Below are 18,045 nucleotides of genomic sequence, written 5' to 3'. Positions count from 1 at the left end.
TGCAGAGGAAAATTCACTTTGGATAGGCAAATAAACACACAAAAGAGATTCGTTTGATTCGTGAGGAGCGGTATGTTGCTGTTGGAGCTGTCTCCAAGACGTACAATCCCCTCTAAATGCAAAAAAAAAAAAATACGCAAGACACGTTTTCAACGTTGTTTTCTGATGACCCTTCTGCAGCGACACTAAGATTTCGAACCGCACTCTCCTTCACATCACCATGCGTGCACCGTTTCCACAGCTGTAACACTCGGAAAAAATATAGAAAGGAGAGTCTTAAAGGACACACTCTACCATTCGTGTAAGGTGACCGGCAGATAACGGCTTCCATCAGGCGTCAGCAAGGTGAAGCCGACAAAGATTCTCCGCTGCAGAGGCACTTCACATAGAGTCACTTCGTGACTCTTGGCGACCATGCAGTCAAAACAGCAAATTTCTTTTTTTTTCTTATCGCATGTACTTAGGTACCGAAGCTCTTCCTTTTGTGAAAGTTTGCGTCTGCCCCATGGTAAATGGTTATAGCGTTTTACTGTGCAGCATAATATATAACAAACATGTTCGTTTTGTATAACCGATACAGTTCATGCGGACGAGAATCATGCTCCATTTGTTGTAGCCCCATCGACTTCGTACATTTTTTTCCACAACTTGAGAAAAGGAATCTTGGAGGGCAATCATTCACAACAGTTCTGAACAAAAGCATTTTCAAACGAGAAACAGTTTATGAACGCAATTTTTCATATATTGTGACATTTCACTATAACAATCAATATATCCGCAAATCTCGCGTCGGCAGGCTTGCACTTTTTTTTGCTGTTAACGTTTTTGCTTTAGTGGAAAGCGTACCCCGTTAGTTTTCTATGACAGTCTTAACTGTTGGATGCGGTCGATGGAAACACTTTATAAGAAAGATTTCGCTATACATCGGAACAGTTACCTTCAATATTTTTAAAGCAGTACCTCACAGTTTTTTAATATTCAAAATTTTTGCCAAAGAATGTTGGACATGTGTTACCGGGCACCACGATGAACAGTGGCTCGCCTATTCGAGCTTAGAGGTGAACAGGAGAAATCGGCGGTGGCCACAAGTTCCGAGACAGGGGCTGCAGCGAGAAGCAGCTAGTAAGCTGATAGCGGAGCCATGTGTTTTAATTTCGTATCTCCTTTCAGTTACCTGTCAGGAAACTTTCAAAGCAAGCGCTTCGCCTGCGCTCTTTGCCCTTGTTGCCTTTATCTGCTCACTCCTTTTTCCAAGGGACAAAACAATCTCAGCACTGAATAGGGCCGACAAAAAACCGCCCGGCAAAAGAGGCCATGGCAAAAGAGGCCTGGCCGAGCTTGCGGATGCACATGCGTCTTACACAGCCCAATGCAAGCATCGCTATTTCTGGCCAGCATTGAATGTCGGTCTTACCGACGTCGGCCTCACGTATATATTGTCAGATTATAGCGAAAATTGAAATACTGACGTTGGCTTTACGTATCGTCAGAGTAATAATAATAGGTTTTTTTTTTGGGGGGGGGGGAAGGAAATGGCGCAGTATCTGTCTCATATATCGTTGGACACCTGAACCGCGCCGTAAGGGAAGGGATAAGAGAAGGAGTGAAAGAAGAAAGGAAGAATTAGGTGCCGTAGTGGAGGGCTCCGGAGTAATTTCGACCACCTGGGGATCTTTAACGTGCACTGACATCGCACAGCACACGGGCGCCTTAGCGTTTTTCCTCCATAAAAACGCAGCCGCCGCGGTCGGGTTCGAACCCGGGAACTCCGGATCAGTATCGTCAGAGTATAGCAAATACTCGTCAGAGTATAGCAAAAACTGAAATAGAAATATGTTACAGCATTTAAAAGAATAAGATGCACGTTCAGGACCAACGCGACTTCCTGCAAAACTTTTATTATAAGCTAGATTTGCATGACGATTTTTGAGCATATTAGAAATAATGTTTATGGCTTTTTCCGCAACATTTCACTGTTATATCTCAAGAACATTTTTCTCTACAATTTTTTTTCTCTCGTCAACCTTGTGAAAACCCTGCAGTTTACAAAATGTGGCGGAAAGTCGGTTAAACATTCATAGTGTTTGTATAGGCATAGAACAGGGCAAGACATGCTTAGATTTTGTTCTGTGTAGTACAAAAACCCCTAGTTTTAAATTTCTGCGGTGCAGTTGCCGAAGACGTGGCGAAGACAGGATGCAAAATTTCGCACGTGGAATTTATAATTCATAAATTTGAGAAACCAAGAATGTCAAGAGCTGCATTATGGTTCTAGAAGTGCAACAAAACCAACGCGGCCAAAATAAATAAAAAAGTCGCGCCTAAATTTGTTGCACAAAGTGAGCAACAAACGAGAGAAGCAGTATTGAGAAAAAAGCATTCAAAATGCGCACTACAACGTTTACTTCTCTAGAAGATACTAGGGTTGTAGTCGTTGGTATCCTTTTGAATGCAGTGTTTCTTGTCAAGGCGATTGTCCGGACCCCGTAGAGTATCAGTTACGGGTCCAATTGGACTTATTTTTGGAAATGTGGCGGAGAGTTTGAAGGATGCTTCACTCCCGCCACCGGTTGGCCCGGTATTGCACTGCCTCCGGGATCGGCCTTGTCTTTAGCGCGTCTTTTCTATCCTGTCTTTCTATCCTATTTTTCAACCCTCCTTCTATCTGCACGTGGTAGCGATTGTGGTTCGTATTGAGCCAGTGGGCAGGCCTGTGCACTTTCGTTTTCTTTCTTCCTGGCAACAACTTCTCTCTCTCTCTCTTTCTTGCCAGCCTCTGCTAATAAGTGTGCATTCCACTTGCTTGTAGTCGGCTGCTGTGTGCTAGCAAAAGCCCCCGAAGAGCTCGGCTACGCATGCACGGTGTCCACCGCGCGGTTTGCATCGTCAATACAGTTTACACTTTCAGCATAAACGCTACCTGCGCAGCCTGAAATGCTCGGATGAGCGTCCATGTCAATGTCCTCCGCGATAAATTCACTCGCAGCAGCCCGCACACAGGTCTTCTTACCATTCATGGCCACTCGCGTCTTTCGCTTCCGGCTGCCGTAACAATGAGCCGTTTTGTACCGCTTCTTGAAGGAGCCTCGGTCAACGGTTGCTCTAGTCCGAGCCAAAGAATGTAGTGAGAAATGATCGAGCAAGCGAAAGCCTATCTAGCCGGGAACAAGTGCAGACGCCGATCAAACTCCGCCGGTTACTGGGGGCATATAGTCATTCAGCGTTGAAGGGCTATGCCAGGGGCAACTGTGGAGGAGACCAATGATGTCGACACGGCTGACTCGCGGCAGTCACGTGGCGAGACGTTGAAACTTTTCCATTTTGGATGGCCAGGGACAGTGCTGCCTTGGACTAGGGGCGCCAACCACGCTCAGCCAGGAGGACATCGGCAATCTTCTGGCAAGCAGCAAGACTCCTTTATTAGAGCAATAAAGTTTATTCACTAGCTTACTCCATTCTGTACGTTTGCTTCTGCACGCGGAATTGAGGCGTGGCGCCAGATTTGAAGATGAAACTTTGTGCCGAGCCTGGGGGTGGTGGTGGTGGTCAACGTTGTTCAGTAGAGAGCTGTATGACTCCTTAACTGGGAGCGGCCCTTAGTCGATGGCACCTACGGAGCCTAACTGTTTGCTGCGCCCGCTGAACCAGCTGTATTTGGACCTCTAGGCTTGAGCAGGACAGCACGGCCTCCCAGTACTCATATTGTAGGGTCACGATTTCCGGGACAGCCCGCATGCTTTGGCAATCCCGTGTAGTGTGATATAATGTGCGGTGTTGCCCGCAGAGCGGGCATGTGTTTGGATATAATGTGTGTGCGAGGCTGATGTGCGGGTATGCCTTAGAAAGCGCCACTCGGTCGCGGATCCGTAAAGAAGGGTTCTAAATGCTTACTTTTCGACCTTTCAAGACTCAAGACACCTAGCACCATTCACCGCGTTTGATATAAAGCAGTGTTTTTTAATTACTTCCCAATAAATTTCAGGACAGAAGTTTCGCTGCAGCAAAGAAAACGAACCATATGAGCAGACACTTGGAATTTTTGAAAAAAAAAAACAATTTTTGGTCATTTTTTGAGACTTGAAAGCCACGTACCCCTTTAAGTGCGACGTCCAGTCGTAGTTTCGCGCTATGTATATTTGAAAGCGCCCTAAAGCTAATTACAAGCAAGGAAAGAAACAGACTCGCTGGAATTCGAACTCAAGACCTTTGGATTAGAAAGTGGGCGTACATTGACGTACGCACAGTAACCTTGAAAACCCGTCGGCAGCTGTGACTGCATGCCGTCGGCCCAGTCACCCTTAACAGGCTCTTGCCGACAACATGCCTACATAACGCTGGCTCAATGTCGGTCTAAGGTTCAGCTGCCAGTCTCGTCGGTTGCCGATCTAAGACCGATGGTCGGCCTGTCATCGCTAGTCGGCAATTTTAACTTGAGTTGTTACATCGTTCATGCGGAGTAGAGCCCTGAAAGTTGCCTTCGTGGGCCTAGCTTAATTTCGCTTGCGTCTTTTTCACGCTCTCTTCTCGTGACACGGAACCCTTGCCTTTGTGATGAAGGAGGTCGCGTAACGGACACTCGAAACGTACACCAGTTAACAGACGCTTTTTAAACGTGGAAACCAGGAGAAAGAACAGCGCGTTCTCCTCTCGCAGCCTATTGGTACAGAGCCACAGGGCCGGTAACCGAATGTCGTGTGCACTGTGCTCTTTCAAGAGCAATTTGCGCACTATAAACTTGTCAACTGGCGTCTGTTTTGTTTGTCCGTATTTTCCGTTTTCTATCCTTTAATCCTATTTTTCTCTGTTGTTTTTTTTATTGCTTCTTTAGCAAAAGCCTCCGTGTTACGAAACTTCTGCGGGCGCCTGTAAGTTGAGCCCGACATTCATTACCTCGGCTTGTTCCGGCGTGACAACTCCTCACAGTTTCACTTTTTGGTCTAAAACGACCATGAAAACGCAGGGACATTATCTCGGCCAAGGAGACCGCTAGGCGGAGGAGGTGCGTGCAGCCGCGGAAAAAGAAATAAACACGCGATTCAGCGTCGTGCGACGGTCACGACCATCGTTTGCGCAACGGTCGCGTCGTGACTCGCTAACCGCGTTAGTCGCGTGTTTACTCGGCCGCGCCGGCACTCCACCGTGTCACGCTTCAGCCAGAGCGCCTCAATGGAGACGGGTGCTTTCCTCCCGCCTTCTGTTTGGGCAAACAGAGTAAGACGGAGTGCGTGTATACAAGTCAACACCCCGGCGGGGTGTACTTAAAGCGGAAACACCTTCACGCGGGGTGTGAAACGGAGGGCGTTAGCTCGCATTTGCTTGACCCACTGTGCTGCCGTGACTGGGCAAATTTAAGCATGACAGTATGGCCTCGTGATCCAGGCGGACCTGCCACGAGGGGAATGAGGAGGAGTGCTGTACCTCCATCGCTGTCGCCATATTGTACCGAGAAAAGGCAACGAGTCAGAGAGTTCACTAAAAAGCAATAACCAATAAAGTTCAACAGCCCATAGTAGGCGAGTTTTTCATACTACCTTTGCCCGTGCAACTGAAGCCTGTGTTACACGAGCCATATATCGCCCTCTGTTGTCATGCGTGGTATTTGTGCATACCATGCCGGAGTCAAAAATGTGCTCGTGACGGTGCCGGTACATGACTTAAGATGCACACGTGCTGTGTGCTTTACGCTCTCCATCAGCAACGTGGTGTCTACCACTGCCCCTTGGAGGTGCAAGTCACTCCGACTAGCAAAAAGCTGTATCCGGAACCTTCAGTGAGCCGCAGCAGCCTTGGCGGTGCCTTCCGTTCAGTCAGGTGATCCGACCCTAGCGGCCACAACGGCCGATCGCAGTCGCGCAGCGACGGACCACCACTTCGAGTGGCGCTTCCTTTGATATAGCCTCGAAATAGAATCGAAACCTGCGTGCGTTCGCGCCAGTGTATGAGCCCCGAGGCGAGCACTATTTCGGTGGAGTGCCGCCCGGAAGGAGACGCAGCCGCGCACGTCGCCCCCGGAGCAAGAAAGGCCGCGCTGCAGTCAACGCACTGACGCCCCCTCGGTTTATAATTGGCACCTCGCATTTTGTGTGCGTGCGCAAGTACGTGTGTGCGTTCGGGCGCCCCTTGTGAAGCCGCACTCTCTGAGGGTCGTAGCTTAAGTGCCAGCGAATGTGTACTGTGCACTGACCAGGAGAAGGCATCAATTCCACTTTATTTCTTTTTCTGGTTTTCTTCTCGAACTGCTTGGGGGTAGTTCTGATGGATACATTACATGCAGACAAAAATTATCAGTGAGGGTCCGTTGAAATCACTCACTCACTCGCTCGCTCACTCACTCTAGGCGCCGCGGTGGCTGAGTGGTTATGGCACTCGGCTGCTGACCGGAATGACCCGGGCTCCATCCCGGCGGCCGCAGTCGAATTTCGATGGAGGCGAAATTCTAGAGGCCCGTGTACCGTGCGATGTCAGTGTGCGGTTAAGAACCCCAGGTTGTCGAAATTTCCGGAGCCCTTCACTACGGTGTCTCTCATAGCCTGAGTCGTTTTGGGACGTTAAACCCCCATAAACCAAACCAAACTCACTCACTCACTCACTCACTCACTCACTCACTCACTCACTCACTCACTCACTCACTCACTCTCTCACTCACTCACTCACTCACTCACTCACTCACTCACTCACTCACTCACTCACTCACTCACTCACTCACTCACTCACTCACTCACTCACTCACTCACTCACTCACTCACTCACTGCGTTCTCAGCATCACACAATTACTCGTTCCTTCGTTTATCGGGTCGCATGTTTTCGAAATACGCGCAGGGCCGCAAGCTCGCCCGACCTGTTATCGGCCCCTTGCTTGCCCTTGCAGGAGTGCGGGTGTATCGAGAATGAGTTACAGTCTGAAGGACACTGAAAACAGCGCCCGCGAAGCCACTGTGCTTGAAAGTTGCGTGAGCTGTCTGGAAATCAACCCCCCCCCCCCCCCCCCTCGTCCTTGAGCGTGCGTTCTCTGTACGCATTCTGCATCGTAAATTCAGTTTGTGTAGTGCAACAACGTCCGTGCGCCAACGACGAGAGGCGTCCGCGGATCCTAGCGGCGTCGGACTGTGTAAGCAACGAAGAATACTCAGTGCGTCTCACGTCGGGAATAACTTTCCGCTAGCAGTGAACGGTGGCGCGTCCGCTGCTAGTGACGATCAACACGTAAGGTTGTCCTGTGCTTTGGGCTGGGGCCAGACGATGATACTTGTTTCCTATCTGAAAACATTCGTGCATCTCGTTCGGGCATTGAGAAGTCTGAGGGAAAACACGATTTTGATTCGCGAATCTTCGCATTTTGTTTGGTCGAAATTGTATTTTCGCGCGGATTTAATGCTCCACAAGGAACTCATAACGCTATGTAAAGGGTCTCGTCCAAATTACATTCATTTGCGCAACAGTGATTAATGCTTTCGCGAACTGTACTTGTTTCGAGCTAATGACGAGAAGCCTAAATGACGAAACACTGTCTGTTCATTAAGACGTGCAACTGAGTGATTGGAAAAGCTCTCGGTCTCCTACTCAGTCAGGTAACAAGCTGTACGGGGAAAATACCTGGATAAATGTCTGCGTAATGCGAACGAGATTTCTATCCTGGCCTGTACGACCAGGAACTGTACTGTATAGGGCCACGCCGAGTTGCTTATCAGAAGCCTTCCGCGCTATCTTTCTCATATTACGCAAGAGGCAGAAAAAGAAAGGTCAGCCCCACATTTACAAACTCTTCTCTGCGCAAACAGCGAGTGCCGTGGGCGTACAACACTGCCCCCAATTCCCATTCGCATCTTCCTTTTTTTTTGTTTCCATGTCACAAATTATTACATTTTGCGTACGCGGGTGCAGTCAGGGCAATATAAAACCCAATTTATTTGGTATAATTAAGCCTCTTGCATTTGGAGCATTCTCCCCTTTAACCAAGCGCTAAAAGTGATATTTTTTACAGCTGACAAGAAAATAAAGAAAGAAAGGGCGTATACACCTTACAGTTAAGGCGGCATGTTGTGGGATATCCTCCTTTGCTTGGTACATGCACTCGTACTACAATGCATGGGTAATGCACCGAGACGAGAATGAAAATAAATATTAATAGGGGAAACAAGCTTCCACAATATTTTTTACAATGCCGGCCCTTTTCTGTGACGCTTATGCACAATACAGTTCGTCACAATTCTCCGAAGAAGCCGCGTTTACAACCAGACGTATATCATATTACAAGTCACTATTTCCTCACTTCTTCGCACGCAAGCTATAAAATATACAGGCGTGCGTCTAGAATCTGAAATTCAGGAAACGGCGGTGTTAGTGAAGGCTAGACGCAAGCCTTAATGTGTGCCCTGCAAAGTGCTGCGCCCAAAGCCAGGGCTTCGGGCGCTTTTTGGCTTCGATAGTGCACGCACTACAACCACTCACGAAATCGTGCCGTCTGATCAAGCGATCGCGTGTCCAATCGTTACGTGACACGCATCGCATGCGAGCCATCTTCGAACGCAAGCACACCTCGAGTTCCTTTGCGCCGCTCCCTCAACGTCCCCATATGTTTATCAGTTGTGTAGACTAAACACTCCAGCCAATTTTCTTCGACGTTCAGGAGGCACCGGCGTTACCTAACGTGTCTGACGTAGGAGCCCGACGTCGACCCAGCAAAGACGTCACATTTTCAGCAACCGCGCGGGAAAGAAATCTTTTGTCTGAAGTCAGCAAAGATCTATGAGAAAACGAGCGAGTCTTAACTCGCAATATTTGGTTGACTGCGTATGATAACAGCGTGTGCGCGTATTCGAAAAGAGTCTCGAAAAACAAGCCAGTTTTTGCAAAAACACGCGTCTCGTGCGTGAAAACTGCAGGGTGGCAATTTCTTACTTCTTTTCGTCATCCTCTACAGTGATTGAATCAGCGGGACGAGTGTCAATATTTGAAAGGCGTACTCACTTATCCTGCCTGGCCCGCATCGCCGCGTCCGGGGGTCTTCTAACGCAGCCACATTACAACAAGTCCTCCGAACTCCAACCTGCGCGGCCGGGTAACCTGACCTGGCAACGTGTAGTGATAAAAGCGACGGATAAGTCGACTCCGTCACCTGCGTCGCTGCTCGGCTGAGCCACTCTCCATTGAAAGAGAGTTTCGTATTTCTTCGCTTTTTTTCCCCCACGCATGCCGCTTTTGGCCACGTTCGGTGATCGCGGTGTCGCTACATGCCGGAGCGATAAGGAACTACGTCGATAACACTAGGTTACTCTTGAGAAACATAATGACCTGCCTTAAGCTCCCATTGATATCAGCGAGTGCCGCGGTGAACCGATACGCGCGGAGCGACCCACAAGGCTGACAGGTGCGAGGTAAGAGTGTCTCAGCTCAGTAACAAGCGTAGACGATCTTCAGTGCATTCCGAGGGTTTCCTCTGTAAACATCCTCGCCTAAGCTTCACCCTATCTCGCTATAGGGTTCAGCCTGAAGTGTTTAGAGCTGAAAGACAAACACATATGCCGTCCTGAAAAACAGTTCAGCAACACTCCTATGCAAGTCGCGCATTGATTTCTTTTTCTGCGTTGATTTTTTTACACATTTACTTGTTTGCCAGCATTTTTCGATTTGTCTGATAACTTTTTTTTTCTTTTCCATTTACAGAAAGCGCTGCTTTGCGCGTATCGACGACAGGCTCAAGCGGAGTTCCGGCGGAGAAATTGGCCATCGTTTTCCCCAGTTTTTTTTTATTTAGATTTCATACTTTGGGCATTGCCTCACGGCCTAAAATGATGGTTGGTTGGTTGGTTGGTTTATTGGGGTTTAAAGTCCCAAAGCGACTCGGGCTATGAGGGACGCCGTAGTGAAGGGCTCCGGAAATTTCGACCACCTGGTGTTCTTTAACGTGAGTATTAGATAAAAAGTAGTCAGGGTCATCGAATAAAGCCAAGCAGTCGATCAGTCAAGTTATGTTAGTAATAGCAAGATTTTCCCCGTTGCTCGCAGCGGTTGTGTCATTGCATTAAGTCCTGTACGCTGACATCATCTTCTGAGGGATATGGCACGGTCAATGGGTGAACATTGGCATACTCTCCAACTTGGCCTAGCTGCCGTAATGAATTCCAAAGTACTGCGGGTATCTTCGCCTCGCCGGAGAAGGGTGAATAAGTCGTGATTTTCAACGACCCGCACTGGAAGGCTGAACGCTCCGAAATAAGTCCAGCCTGTACGTGTCCGGCCAGTGGAGTACGCGGGCAAAAAAGACGCGTCAACTTCTCACATCACTCCCGCGTATTGTATGGTAACAGCTATGACGCGTTCACACAAAAGCAGTCGGAAAGTCACTGGCACCTTAACCGTGAAGCCATCCGTGAAGGCGCACGTTGGCCAGAGGGACCGGCTGAGGTGCACGTCATCTGGACCTTCTATATTGAAGAAACTTCATATATCACTTAATAGTGAATTTTGCGCCTCAAAATCTTTGCGCCCATCGTCCATGCTCCCCTCTAGCGGCTATTCCAGACTTTAAATCATTGCCACAAATTATGACGTCACGACAAGGCAACTTGGAGCGACGAAAGGGCATTGCTAAGGCGCAAAGCAGTAATTTAAACCGATATGGCATAGACTGCGCCCTACATGGCCGTTGCCAACGTTCTCTGATTTAAGAGTTATCAAGCATGCCCGGGCAGTGCCCTCGGCCACCACCTCCCATCGCACTGTGCGTGCGGCTGCGCTCCCCGCTGTCCCCGTTGCTGACACTGCGGAGGCAGAGCTTTCAACTCTTCTCAGAGCAACCCTAGGCAAGCGTCTAGTCGAAAGGGCGCCCCGGTCGGCCGCAGTGTCCACCTCTTCAAGAATTCGAACGTTCCCGCATGCATATAAAACGTGCAGACGAGTGAGCGGGAAGCTCCATAAACCTACCCGGACATAGTCGGCGGCCTATTCACCACATTGGGAGAACTGCGCCTCGAGCTTACGCGACGATTTTAAAGGTGCCTGAAAACGCACAGTGAGACGTTACAGCAGCGCACAAGATGGTTCAATACAACTGCTAAAATTGGAAAGTGGTTATACATTCTTGAAGGTAACAGCGCTTCCTCTTTCGTCCCCGTCTTTCGCACAGTTACCCTCAAGAATGTGCAAGATGGCACACACATCCGTCAGCTGGACCCTTGAACCTCCAAGAAAATCGGAGAGCAGTGAGACAGTAAGATCATTTAACACCTCTGCTGGGAACAAGAGGAATACCGAGCAGTTGGCGCAACCTCTTCCATCCTTGCCGGAGGAGCTTTGAGGGGTATATATGCAGACACTGGTCCGCAACACACATTGTCCTATCACCGGCTTTGAGACATACTCTTTTTCATAACGACCCTGAGGAAGAGGTGTGTCATCCCTCCCGAAGCCCCGGGATCGCTTCCTGGGAGTGGCAGGTCTGTTCGGATTCGGAGCTACGCACAAGGAAGCTCACGGAACTCTGGGATTCTCACAGCCACGTTCGGAGACTGGGTGCTTTCCACAAAACAAGTAAGCACGGTTATCCCTCCGCTGTGAGAAAAAGCTCAGAAAATTTTGTTCCAAAAGGCGCGAGCAACATGTTTTGTGGCAGTCGGCGGTGACCAAATCAGCATCCGCCTTCCCCCGTGACAGCGATGGGGCGCATGTCTGCACTGACACCTCGAGCACTGTACGCTTAAAGGGCATTTAATAAAGAACGTTTATGAATAGATCAAGCAGGCAGCGACGATAAGGTCCTTGTGTACAAGCGGCACAGGATGCTGCCCAGTCCAACAAGTGGTCAGTTTTTTGTCAAGTAGCGGACTCCAGTTGGTTGCAGTGTCGGCCATACTCGTAACAAGCGATGGAAGCTGGCTTTCACGTCGTGGCTGATATACTCACAGGGCAACCAGGGCGGATAAATAGGACTTTAAAATGGGGTCAATCACAAGTAACCATAGGAGTCAGGGCCACACCATAATACTGGTAATCCTTTTCTGCGAGTTCCTCGGCACTAGTGAGACCCGGATGAACAGAGCACGTGCGTAGAAGGCGACTGGCATCATCCACGGTGAGGAGCTTAGGGCGGTGATGAGGCCGCCAGGCGGGCCACTGTATATATCAGTGTGGTTATGCATATCAAGAGCGTCACGTGGGATGCGCTCAACTTGAAATTGTTGAGGTCCCGATCCGCTCGACGATAAGTGAGCTGACACAGCACGGCGCTGTGATTAATGAACAGAGTGATATGCATCACCGTCATTCGTTGCACGGAATAACGGTTATAAATGTATACAAACCTCGTCTGAACGCGACCCTGGCTGTCATTGTTATCACGCGGGAATATTGCTAGTCACATCATACATTTTACCGTATGTTCCACTCAAAAAGATACGCCACCGTATATTGCGCGAGCATTAAACGCTCTTTCGCCAACCTCTGAGCTTTCATTGCCACCGCGCAATAAATTAAATTATACCCCCCCCCCCCCCCCCCCCCACCTTTTCTTATTCCCCGCATAAAGGCCTGGCTCGGCGCTAGCGTGCACAAGAAAGAATAAGAAAGGTTAAGCACTTGACTCTTACAAAGTTAATGACGATAAGGTACACGCAAGACGGTATACGGTACACAGAAAAAGAATTCTCGCGCTCTAATGTACACTGTGCACTGTAGGTACGCAGTAAGCAGAAACGCTTTAAAAAAGCAGCGCTTTGCTTTTCGTGTTCGCTAACATATTGAAGGCGCGAACTTTACCGCGGGACTGCCCTTTTTTAAGAGAAAGGGCCGCCACACGCTGCTAGTCATTAGCACAAGGTCAAGACGAATAGAGGAACTGGTTTCAAGAAGAGAGGCATGAGGTAAGTCGCATCGAGAAATATACAAAAATTAACTCGGAAATTATTTCGGAAGTGTTCAGAAACTGCACGAGAGCGCCGCACTGTGTCAGCACCTCTTAGAACCGCTTAGTATCTCTTAATACCTCTTAGAAAAATGTGTGTGCATTGTAGTTATATATCACATAACTACAATGCACACAAGTTTTTCAGATCACATTAGAACAAGCATGGCAGCCCCGTTTCATGTTATACAGCTTTCTTTTTGGAGCACCCGCCGAGGTAGCTCAGTGACTTTGGCGCTCGGCTGCTGATTCCTAGGTCACCGGTTCGATCCCGGCCGCCCCGGACGGGATCGCTGATGTAGCAACTCGCTCTTTGGACAATGGACATGGTGACAATACACACATCTCAATGGGGCCTATGCATTCTTGCTGCGTTAATCTGGACAGCGACCAGAAGAACAGCTCGTCCACCCCAACCACGCACATTCTTCCCTTCCTGAGTTTTGAGTGCGGGGCACCAGCGAAAGGCAGAGCGAAAATGCAAAATACCTGGGTGACGTCCATCTTTTTGTTTTAAGGTTTCATGCATTCAGAGGCAATGTGCCCGGTCGATGCGCCGTTCCTTTTGCCATATTCTATAATTGGCTGTGAATGAAGAGAAATTGGAAAATCGGTTTTTCAGGAAAGGAAATGGCGCAGTAACTGCCTCACATATCTTTGTGGACACCGAAACCGAGCTTTAAGGGAAGGGATAAAGGAGGGAGTGAAAGAAGGAAGGAAGAAAGAGGTGCCGTAGTGGAGGTCTCCGGAATAATTCCGACCACCTGGGGATCTTTAACGTGCACTGACCTCGCACAGCACACGGGCGCCTTCAGATTCAGATTCAGAATAGCTTTTAATGTCTGAGCCGGCCCCCCTACCAACCCTCTCCGGCACGGCACGCAGCCCGCCGGGAGAGGAGTACGGGGTTTATTCGCTACAAGACTAACACTTAAATTTAAGTGATGCTGCAGCTGCCAGTTGGGTCAGTTCCTTTTGCACCCTGGAGTCTGGGCTTCTTAATACAATTCATTCCGAATTTCATCGTCTTATTTGGTTTTTTCTGGAGCTTCGCATTTTCTAATGATGCGGTCCATGCCGGCCACTCCTCCGCAAAGTATGCATTTCTCTTCTTGACTTAGGGCCTTTTCTTCTTTCTTTTCGGGTTTGATCCATGCCCTCCATCTTGGGGAGGGGTAGTTTCCCGCCTGTAGTCTTCTTAATATCTTGCACTGTCTGCAGCTTAGCTCCTTCATGCCTGGAATGGGCAGCCTTCTTCTGTCCTCCCTTTGCGTGGCCATCTTCTCCCTTGGAGTATAGTGTTCCGCTTCCAGTACCTTGATTGTTCCAGCGCAGTAGAGCCCTCGTCTTGATAATACTAGACGAGCAGTTCTATCTGCGATTTCACTGCCTGGATCCCCAGTATGTGCTGGGGTCCATGTTATTCTAACATGTCTGTCTACAACGGCACCTTCTATTACTTTGGCCACTTTCTTGCCGATTCTTTCCCCTGAGTAGTTCATCACCGCGTTTCTGCTGTCGCTAATGATGACTTTGGCTTCGGTAGCGGTGGGGGCTAGCGCGATTGCTAGCTCCTCTGCCTACGTGATTGATAGGCCTTCGGCTATAATGTCACATTTGCACTTCCCAGCCGCATCTACGGCCACCGAAGCTGTGAAGGGGTAGATTCCCACCGCGCCATCAGTGTATTCAGTGTCATGGTGCGGTCTGGACTGGACTTCTTTTTCTATGGCTCTTGCTCTTAGTATTCTTCTGTTAACGTTCCTCTCCGGGTGCATGTTTCTCGGAATGTTGGACACGGTGATTTTCTCCATTACCATTCATAGGGATTTGAGCCGTTTTTTCAGAGGCTCGTTCCTCTTATTCTATTCGTGCCATTTTTAATATTGCTCTGCCTGCTGCAGTCCGGGCGAGTCTTGTCTACTGCGCTTGCTTCGTTGCTTCCATGTATTCTTTCAGCTTATTTAGCATGCTCATTTCCTCCAACTTTGTGTCCGGTGTTGTAATCGGCAGTCCCATCGCTCTTTTGGCACACCTTTTTATCATGATTTCTACATTCTAATTGTCTCCTTTTGTTAGTTTCATATACGGGAGTGCGTAGCATACTGTGCTGACGATGAATGCTTGGATGATTCTTATTGCATTTTGTTCCTTGATGCCTTTGTCTCTGTTGGTGATTCTTCTGAGCATCCCACAGACTTTCTCCGCCTGGTCCTTGAGTTTCTTTATCGTCGTGGTGTTCTTTCCAGCCTTGTTGATGATTAGATCCAGTATCCTCATTTATTCTACTTTTGGGATTTCTCTCCCGTCCAGCTATATTATAATATCTTGGTGTTCTGCTCTTCTGCCCATTATCAGAGGTTCGGATTTTTGCGTTTCGCCTTCATCGAAAAGCAGCCGCTGCGGTCGGGTTCGAACCCGGGTACTCCGGCTCAGTAGACGAGCGCCTTAACCACTGAGCCACCACGGAAGGAAGGTCTCTCAGAAGGTTCTGTGGAGTTGTTGAGTGGGAACCGAAGCATGCATTTTAACGAGGCGTGGTAAAACTCATGTCTAGTAAGCGTTGGTACGAGTCCATTTTGTACTGTTTTTTTTACAAGAAGTTCCCGCGAACGTGTGGAACGATTTCCCAGTGAAGTCCATTGTTCATTAATTTTAGCCGAAACGAGGTAACTTTGTGTTTGGCAAATGGAACACTTCTATCGACATGCATAGCTGTTAACATCACGAAAGCAGCCGCTGAATGCTACGCAGACTCATGCAAACGCATGGAAGGACCAGCAATAGAGTTAAATTACCCCGACAAAACATTGCGCTCTCAAGCGCCAGTACACATGTGGGTCCGAAACCAGCACATTAAGGAATCTTCGCTCTTCGGACGACGAGAAACAGCTGGGTGAGATACACTCTAAGCAGAAAGGAGCAAAATGGGAGTAAGCTGTCCGCTAAACTGAAATTGGTTGTGTGGGGGGGCGGGGAGGAAATGGCGCAGTATCTGTCACATATCGGCGGACACCTGAACTGCGCCGTAAGGGAAGGGATAAAGGAGGGACTGAGAGAAGAGAGAGAGAAAGAGGTGCCGTAGTGGAGGGCTCCAGAATAATTTCGACCACCTGGGATCTTTAATGTAGACTGACATCGAACAGCATACGGGCGCCTTTGCGTTTCGCCTCCATCGAAACGCTGCCGCGCACTGCCTTTTTTATAAAAGGGAATACGCTATACCCAGGTTCGAACCCAATCGCGGTTCGTTGGTCGGCCATTTCCTTTCCCCCAAAAAGCCATCCAACCAACGGCAGTCGGGTTCGAACCTGGGTATAGCGTATTCCCTTTTATAAAAAAGGCAGTGCGCTAGAGGAGAGCTTATTCCCTTTATACTCTCATATAAGCGTATTCGTTTTGTAGCGATGGCTACATTACACTAGCACTTCGAGCGTTCAGCGTGGCACCCCTTGAGCTGCATGACCGCCCTTGAGCTCCGTGGCGGCGCCATGGCTGGTCACGTGGTCGGTCACGTGGTGCGGAGCAGCGGCGAAACCGAGTGGCGGGGGGTGGAGAAGGGGGAGAGAGTCAATCCACGTTCAGGGACGAAGATGAAGAAGGAACGCCCAGCGAAACGGAGCGGCGAAAGACTGAATTTGCAGTTCGAATGAGCAAGTTCCACTCGGCCAGCTGTATCTATATCGCGTCACTCCAGGTTTAACCAGAGCTACACTACAGCCATTTTTTTTACAATGCAAATTGTTCACTAATTGGACTGCACGTGCCGCGAAACCTCGTTGATAGATGACAGCTACTTTCCATTATGTTAATAATGATAATAATAATTGCTTATTTGAGGAAAAGAAATGGCGCATTATCTGTCTCATATATCGTTGGACACCTGAAAGACGCCGTAAGGAAAGGGATAAAGGAGGGAGTGAAAGAAGAAAGGAAGATAGAGGTGCCGTAGTGGAGGGCTCCGGAATAATTTCGACCACCTGGGGATCTTTAACGTGCACTGACATCGCACAGCACACGGGCGCCTTAGCGTTTTTCCTCCATAAAAACGCAGCCGCCGCGGTCGGGTTCGAACCCGGGAACTCCGGATCAGTAGTCGAGCGCCCTAACCAGTGAGCCACCGCGGCGGGTCCCTTATGTTACAAATACTATTTTCGCGGTGTGCAAAGAGCGGCAGCTCGGTTCCTCGATACTTCTTTCTTTTCCCGCCTAAAGGACAGAGGAGCCTTTCAAAAGGAAGAGAGGGCCATTTCGACTTCCGTACGGCTGCCTTCTTCGCAACAGGCTATGGGAGCCGAAACGCCACTTTATTTTTCCCTTATTTTGCTGTCGGCGTCTCTGCTTTTTACGTATGACATGATCCATCACGAGCCGACGAGCTTTCGTCACACCCTTGACTGCATTAACCACCATTGTTTCTCCGTGTGGGAGCAGGAATGTCTCTTTCTTCCTCGTATTGTGGTCGCTGTTCGGTCTCCTTTACAATTCCCGCGCTCTATACCGCCAGTCAAGCTTTTCTGATACCCTGGGCTTGCTAGCTTGGCCGCCGCGTTTCGATGAAGGCTAAACACAAAAGCGCTCGTGTGCTGTGCGATTTCAAGGCCCCGTTAAATACAAGATGATCCAAATTAATCTAGAGCCCTCCACTACGGTGTCCCTCATAGCCCAAGTATCACTAATGAAAGATTAAACCTCACAATTTGCAATATATAATTTATTTGCTTCTCCCTCTGTCTTTCTAGCTTTTGCTTTTTTCTCTACGCTTTCTGTCCGCTTACTTCCTGCGGTTTGTCATTTTCGGGCTCCACCTTTCGGCTCTCTTTATTTTACGGCACAAAAGCCAGAGGGGGGGGGGGGGGGGCACTTAAACTTCGCCTTAGGGGTATGACGCGATAGCATTGCTGGGTTAACGGCAATATATGCGGAATCGGTCATACTCGGCCTTACATCCATATATCGCAGGGTGGCCGCCACAGTGGCTCAGTGTTTGCGGCGCTCGGCTGCTGACCCGGAAGACGCGGATTCGATCCCGGCCGCGGCGGTCGAATTTCGATGGAGGCGAAATTCTAGAGGCCCGTGTGCTGTGCGATGTCAGTGCACGCTAAAGAATCCCACGTGGTCGAAATTATTCCGGAGCCCTTCACTA

General features: G+C 49.0%; 2 protein-coding genes across 8 annotated transcripts in view; one reads left to right on the top strand and one right to left on the bottom strand.

Moving 5' to 3' along the window:
* The window catches only part of AP-1sigma (AP-1 complex subunit sigma-2), a 524,179-nt gene that overhangs the window by 59,846 nt on the left and 446,288 nt on the right, over window positions 1-18,045 (top strand). The window lies entirely within an intron of this gene.
* fray (oxidative stress responsive kinase frayed) overlaps window positions 1-18,045 on the bottom strand; it is a 156,516-nt gene that overhangs the window by 107,146 nt on the left and 31,325 nt on the right. Inside the window, exon 1 of one of the 5 annotated variants that reach the window (XM_077657683.1) lies at window positions 8,969-9,118. The exons of 3 other annotated variants lie outside the window; for them this stretch is intronic. In XM_077657683.1, the coding sequence (XP_077513809.1) occupies window positions 8,969-8,988 (20 nt within the window). In that variant the 5' untranslated portion in view covers window positions 8,989-9,118. Of the gene's footprint in view, window positions 1-8,968; window positions 9,119-18,045 lie in introns of those variants that run through there. One more of the 5 variants, XM_077657678.1, reaches the window with a different exon arrangement.

Source organism: Amblyomma americanum, chromosome 3 (assembly GCF_052857255.1).
Source record: "Amblyomma americanum isolate KBUSLIRL-KWMA chromosome 3, ASM5285725v1, whole genome shotgun sequence".
Taxonomy (NCBI): Eukaryota; Metazoa; Arthropoda; class Arachnida; order Ixodida; family Ixodidae; genus Amblyomma; species Amblyomma americanum.
Note: the sequence above shows the minus strand (reverse complement) of the source record. Positions and strands in the feature narration are given on the sequence as shown.